The 6,938-nt window shown below is 39.4% G+C and overlaps 1 protein-coding gene across 2 annotated transcripts in view; it reads left to right on the plus strand.

The window, feature by feature from the left end:
• IFT80 (intraflagellar transport 80) overlaps positions 1 to 3,234 on the plus strand; it is a 136,584-nt gene extending 133,350 nt beyond the window's left edge. For both annotated transcript variants that reach the window (XM_011989295.1, XM_011989286.1), the window contains one exon: positions 1,584 to 3,234. In XM_011989295.1, coding sequence (XP_011844685.1) covers positions 1,584 to 1,694 — 111 coding nt within the window. In that variant the 3' untranslated portion in view covers positions 1,695 to 3,234. The remainder of the gene's footprint in view (positions 1 to 1,583) is intronic.
• The last annotated feature ends 3,704 nt before the right edge of the window (positions 3,235 to 6,938 follow it).

Here is a 6,938-nt window from a genome sequence, read left to right on the forward strand (position 1 = left end):
AGTTGATGGGTGCAGCACACCAACATGGCACAAGTATACATATGTAACAAACCTGCACGTTATGCACATGTACCCTAGAACTTAAAGTATAATAATAAAAAATAAAAATAAAAAAATAAAGGTGAGCCAAAATATTTACAAATTGCTTCACAGCAATTCAGATATGGGATATTGGAATTTAAAAAAATACTTAATTTCTTTAACCTCAATCATAAGATAAAAGAGGCACGAAGTCCTATTAAAGTTAAATTAACCCCTCACTTAAGATAAATCTGTTCAAGCAGACTGAGGGTCCCTCAGTCTTCTTTAATGCTACTTATTCCATTCAGCTCCCCTAAACAGAGGTGAAAACCTCTTCACATCTGGCTCAGGCTCAGGGGTTTGGATTTATTTCCTGTAAATCAGAGTTAGTTTAATCTATGACCCAATTTTTTCCATATCTTGCCTCAGAAAGGATAAACATTCCTAAACTAGTGATCTCCAAACTTTGTTAAGTGGTAGAATGTGCTTTCCTAAACAAGTTGCTCATAGAACTCAGGGGCAGAGTCTATTCCTAGTAAGTCTAATGAACTTAGGAGAGGAATAGGGCTGGGCTAGAGAAGGGGAGACTGCATAACGGATAGAAGGGAAGCAAACAAATAAAAATGTGTGTATTTTGCAATTATTCTTTTCATGTGTTTCCCAGTCTTGCTTTCCCTTCGCTTTCTCTAACATCTTTTCCTCATTGTCTTAATGACCACCATGTCTTACTTTAAGAGTTGGTGCAAAGGAGTCACTTTCACAGAATATGCTTAGGGGAAGCTAAGGAATCCCCGTCTTTCCTCATAACTAGGCTTCCAGTGAAAACTTCAGTTTATAAGATGTGAAACCTATTTGAAAAACGGCTTGGTAACCAGAGTCCTGTCCGTTTTTTCCTCGTTTGGAAGACGGCAGTCCATCTCATCCCCTACCTTGTCCCTGAGCACCTGTGCACAATCCTAAGGCTCCATGGGACTGTTTAGATGCACCTTTATAAATAGCTGTGACTAGATTTTGGTCTTTTGAATCACAATGAGAGTCTTTGCTTTTTATTATATAATTCTTATTTTTTGGTCTTATTCTTAAAACTACTTTGTGAGCATTATTTGTTTTTGTTTTTTTGAGACAGGGCCTTGCTCTGTCACCCAGGCTGGAGTGCAATGGTGCGATCACCGCTCACTGTAGCCTTGACCTCGAGGGCTTATTTGATTCTCCCACCTCAGCTGCCCTAATAGCTGGGACTACAGGTGTGTGGCACCACACCCAGCTACTTTTTTTATTTTTTGTATTTATTTTCCCGTCTTGGAATATTGCCACGTTGCCCAGGATGTTGTCAAACTCCTAGACTCAAGCAATCCACCCACCTCAGCCTTCCATAGTATTGGGATTACAGGAGTAAGCCACTATGCCTGGCCAAGCATTATTTCTTCTTAACTTGGATGTTCTCTTTTTCTCTAATCTTTTGGAAGTCACACATTCTATCTATTTACTCTTGGTTACTTTGGAGTAAACAAAAATGTCTTATACTATCTAAGCATATTTCTTCTTTTTTTTTTCTATTGCAGCTCCAAATAGATTGGGAGAAAATCAAAGCCAAAATTGAGATGGAAATTACAAAAGAAAGAGAGCAATCATCAAGCAGCCAATCCAGCAAGAGTATGGGTGTAAAGCCCTAAATGCCATGCTTATCTTTAAGAAGTTTTATCTTTTGAAATAATTCTGATTAACCAAGGGTAAGCATGTTTTGGTTGCTAAAGAAAAAAGCATAATCTTTAAATGAGTATAAGTACTTGCTGTGTATTTAATGTAAAAGTACATTCAGAAAGATGAAACACAAAGTAACTGATGTATTTCTATCTTTTATATTTTTTAGTCCAATAATTAGCAAAATGTTACTATATACATAAGATATACCTGTATAGTATTGATTATATTTCAGTTTTTTGCCCATTACTTCATCCCTATATCTTCAGCATGAACAAATATTGATGTTGATAATAAAACAATGGACTCTTTGAAATGTATGTTACCATTAATTTCTATTTGACCTCTAAATTGTAAAGTGCCTCCAAAAGTTTATTTATTTATAGAACAAAAATACATGAGGATGGATTTGTACAAATGTATAAAATGCAGCTATTTATACACCAAGTTCATAGCAGCATTACTGGAATACCAAAAGATGGAAACAACTCAAGTGTCTATCATGAATGGATAAACAAATGTGCTATAATACATGCAATGGAATATTATTTAGCCTTAAGAAGGAATGAAATTCTGATAAATGCTACCTCAGGATAAACCTTGAAAACACTATGCTAAGGGAAATAAGCCAGATACAAAAGGTCAAATAAGATGCCACTTTTATGAGGTGCCAGCAAAGGCAAGTTCATAGAGACAGGAAGGAGAATAGTGGTTGCCAGGGACTGCAGGCAGGAGGAAATGGGGGGGTTATTGTTTAACCGGTACATAGTTTCTGTTTGGGATGAACAAATTCTGGAAATGGATAGCGATGATGGTTGCTCAACATCGTGAATGTTAATGCCACTGAATTGTACCCATAAAAATGGTTAAAATTGTAAATTTTGTTGTGTATATTTTATCATAATTTCAAAAATATATCTAGAATGGGCAAGAGGTAGTCTCCTCATTCCTCTCTTGACTTGAGAATGGTCAGGCAATAGGCCCTGAAGTCTGAATTTGTGAAAATTTCCTTGGGTGATAAACCTGTTTGATTACTGTTAATTTAGTATATCCCAAAGTTATTACCACATAATCTTTTAAACAATAAAACAAACACCCCTTAGAAAGTCTTCTATAAACCCGTTTCTGAAAATGGTACATTATAGGGTGGGTATAGATGCATATATATGGGATTATGTATGTTACATATATATATATACACACAAAGGGATAGAGGGATTACCTCTCTTAACTCCCATTTTAATTACTATATCTAGGTTTTTTAAATAAAAATATTTTCTTTTTAACATGTTTCTTTTCTTTTCCGGAATATTGGAATATTCTGTTCTTGATCCAGATGAAATCTGATTGAGTAGTGTACTCATAAGTTGTACTGTTTATATGTTTCCTATATTGTTATATTTCAATGAGAAGTTTAAAATGTTTAAAAATAAAAAATGGTTAAAAGGGTTTTGTGTTATGTATATTTTACCACAATAAATGCAAAAAATAAAAAGTCTGTGTTCTAAACAACGATTCTCTCATATCCTGGAATTCAGTCCATTTCTGACACTAACTACCTGGAGTTAGAAACAGGTCCCACAAGTTAAAGGGCAAGGTTCCCAAAAATACTACTATTTATTTATTTATTTATTTATTGAGACAGAGTCTGACTCTGTCGCCCAGGCTGGAGTGCAGTGACCCGATCGCAGCTCACTGCAACCTCTGTCTCCCAGGTTCAAGCCATTCTTGTGACTCAGCCTCCTAAGTAGCTGTGATTACAAGTGCCCACCACCACGCCCAGCTAATTTTTGTGTTTTTAGTACAGATGGGGTTTCACCAGGTTGGCCAGGCTGGTCTCAAACTCCTGAATTCCTGACCTCAAGTGATCCGTGCTCCTCGGTCTCCCCAAGTGCTGGAATTATAGGCATGAGCCACTGCACCTGGCCTAAGACTGCCCTTATTTTAGACTCCAGCCACAATCAGAGTCCCCAGGCTACTCACACTTGTGTCTGACTTGGCTGCACATTTGGAGGCTCCCTTGACCCCACTTTAAGTTTGATAATCTGCTAGAAAGATTCACAGAACTCACAGAAACACGTTACTTACAATTACAGTTTTATTAAAGTAATACAACTCAGGAACAGCCACATGGAAGACATGCATGGTCTGGGAAAAAGTTGGGGGAGGGAACGTGGAGGGAACACAGAACATCCATGTCCTCTCCTTGTGGAATCCAGGCATGTCATCTTCCTAGCACATCAATGTGTTCACCCACTAGGAAGTTCCCCTGAGCCTTACTTTTCTGAAGTTTTGTTTGTTTCTTTTTAAATTAGGATTTCATTACATGGGCATAATTGATTAAAACATTGGCCATGCAATTAAACTCAGTCTCCAGCCCCCTCCTCTGCCCAGAGGTCTAGTGGCTTAAACTTCAATTACGTGGTCAGTTTTTCTGGCAGTCAGCCCCATTCTGAAGCTATCTAGACATTCTCCGCCAGTAGTCACCTTTTTGGCATAATGAAGATATTCTTATCACTCAGGAAATTCCAAGGACTTTGGAAGATCTGTGCCAGGAACCGTCCTTCACAAGACCATATATATTCTTCGTATATCACAGACCACCCCCTTGTATTTGACCCAGGATCCTTTATAGCAAAAAGATCGTACCTGACTGAGCATAACTGATACTCTTAAGTATTTGCATCTCTCCCTGTGTAAGCAAAGCCCAGTCCAGAGTGCCTACTCATGTTAGGACCCATTTGTAGCTCGCCCATGGCCACTGGCATCAGTGTAAGTTGTTCTCCATGTGTAGGGCCTTCTCCCTGGGGAATCTGCTCCCTGGCCATCTATCTGGAGTCTCTGTCTCTCTTTTTGGCAGACAGAACAATTTTTATTGGTGGTTTTTTCCTCAGAAGATGTAAGAGGAACATGTCTATGTTCACCCTATCTATGTATTGCTGCAGCTCCCCAGAGTCATTTTATGGACCCAGGTGGTTATACCAAGTGAATAAACTGGATATCTGCTCATCGACTCCAATCACCTTTTGATGCTGGAAGGGAGATCCTCTTATGAGCACTGACATGTCTTACGTTAATGCACCACTCAAATTCCCACAATGATTTCCACAGAGCCATGCTGTGTCAGGGCAGGGCATCCCTTTACTAGACCAATCTCCCATTGCTCTTCTGCCTGACCATATGACCAGGCCACTGGCCACCACAAATGAGTACATAGAAACCCAAACATAAGAATAAACAGCATGCAATACAGCCCACCAAGCTGATTTGTTTTTACATTCTATGCTGGGTGTGCTGGCTCATGCCTGTAATCCCAGCACTTTGGAAGGCCGAGGCAGGAGAATTGCTTGAGCCCAGGAGTTTGAGAGCAGCCTGGACAACATGATGAAACCCCATCTCTACAAAAAAGCCAGGCGTGGTGGCATGCATCTGTAGTCCCAGCTCCTCAAGAGGGAGGATTGCTTGAGCCAGGGAAGTAGAGGCTGCAGTTGAGCCATGATCATGCCACTGCACTCCAACCTGGGTGACAGCAAGATGCTGTCTCAAAAAAAATTTTTTTGTTGTTTTACATTTTTTGATCAGAGTAATGATATTGTCTGATCACATTGGAACTGCTATCCATAAACCAAACAGCTATTTATTGATCAAACAAGAGCTGTTTATGGCATATTGTCCAAGTGATGACAGAATCTGGCAGATCCTTGGGGACTTCCAAAGACAGTCCTAGGGGACAAGTGTCTACCGGCTGATGAATACACTGCATCCCCCCAGTATGTATTCCTATACAAATCATTTCCACTTTATTATGGAACCCTTCCACTTTCTTCCTCATTAGTGTTTCTCTGACATCAACCCAGACATGATAGATACTACAGGTTTCAAGATTATTTTATGTCCTTCAGTCATAGAGGCAGTTTCAATTAATGTCTGATAGCAAGCTATTAATTGCCCCTCAAATGGGAATTCTCTAGTCCGACATCTAAATGGTCCAGTCGTTGTTGCTGTGAGGCGCTCATAGGCTGGTGCATAAGCCCTCTGCTCTACATAGGGCAATTACACCAAGAATTTGTCCAGACCAACACTCCGGCTTCTATTATGGACTGGATGGGGTTGGGAATCTCATTCATCCTCGTTTATCCTGTCCAATAAATATGGTTTGATGGGTGGATTTACATGGCTTGTTTTACTGTTGTCAAATGCAAATCATTAGATTTAGAAAATAAGATTAAGTATAGAGTTTATTTGAGTGAAAAGCTCGAGGATAGCCACCCAGAAAACACAGATTCTGAAGGAATGAGGTCAGTGCTCTAAAGTGGAGAAGTTAAGGTTTCATTTATAAAGGCAGAGACAAAGAAATTTAAAAGGGTTATAGCATTTTCCATATAAGGTCAGCCTCCTCATGCCTGTAATCTCAATAATTTGGGAGGCCAAGATGGTAGGATAGCTTGATGCCAGGAGTTTGAGACCAGCCTGGGCAATATAATGAGACCCTGTCTCTGTTTTAAAAAAAAAAAATCCTCCAAATTGGGATAAATAAAGCAGACGTTTAGGAGTTCTTTTAGTGTTGGAGGCCCAGGAGAGGGGGTCCCATTGGTCCACCCAACCTCCTATAGAGCTATATTAAGATCTTTATTTCAACCCATCAGTGCCCATTTTATTCATCCCATTTCTTAATAACCATCTAAAAATTTCCACCCTACTGGAATGAATCCTCTGTTTCTGCTGTCTCTTCTCATTGTCTTGTTGATTAATGTTCTTGATATCTTTATGACCCACATCAAGAAGCAGAGACAGCAAATCCGATAAGCCTTCTCTGTTGTTGAATTCTGCAAGAGAAAGTTTACATGGGGTGCCCTTGCAAACGGGGTCCCTTGAATCACAGCATTTACCATGACTGAGTAATGGGCATATTCAGTAGATAAATATCCTGATAATCATAATTCCAGTTTCAGTGGTTTGCATACAAAGCATATCAGCCTCTTCATCTGGGCTATTTCACTTGGCATTTATAGAGAGAATCAGAAAGTCCTTCTCAGGGTAAATACACTCTTTACAGTGGCTCTTATCCAGTCTGCCAGGCCAGCTGTTCCCTCTGGAATAACCTGCTGTGTGTCTGAATCACATAAACCTTCTATGATTTTTCCATAGTGAGCTGTGGGTCCTGTATCAATCCAAACATAATCTTCTGCATTGCAGCATTCAAAACCAAAGGTACT

Source organism: Mandrillus leucophaeus, unplaced genomic scaffold (assembly GCF_000951045.1).
Source record: "Mandrillus leucophaeus isolate KB7577 unplaced genomic scaffold, Mleu.le_1.0 Scaffold1094, whole genome shotgun sequence".
In the NCBI taxonomy this organism is placed as follows: Eukaryota; Metazoa; Chordata; class Mammalia; order Primates; family Cercopithecidae; genus Mandrillus; species Mandrillus leucophaeus.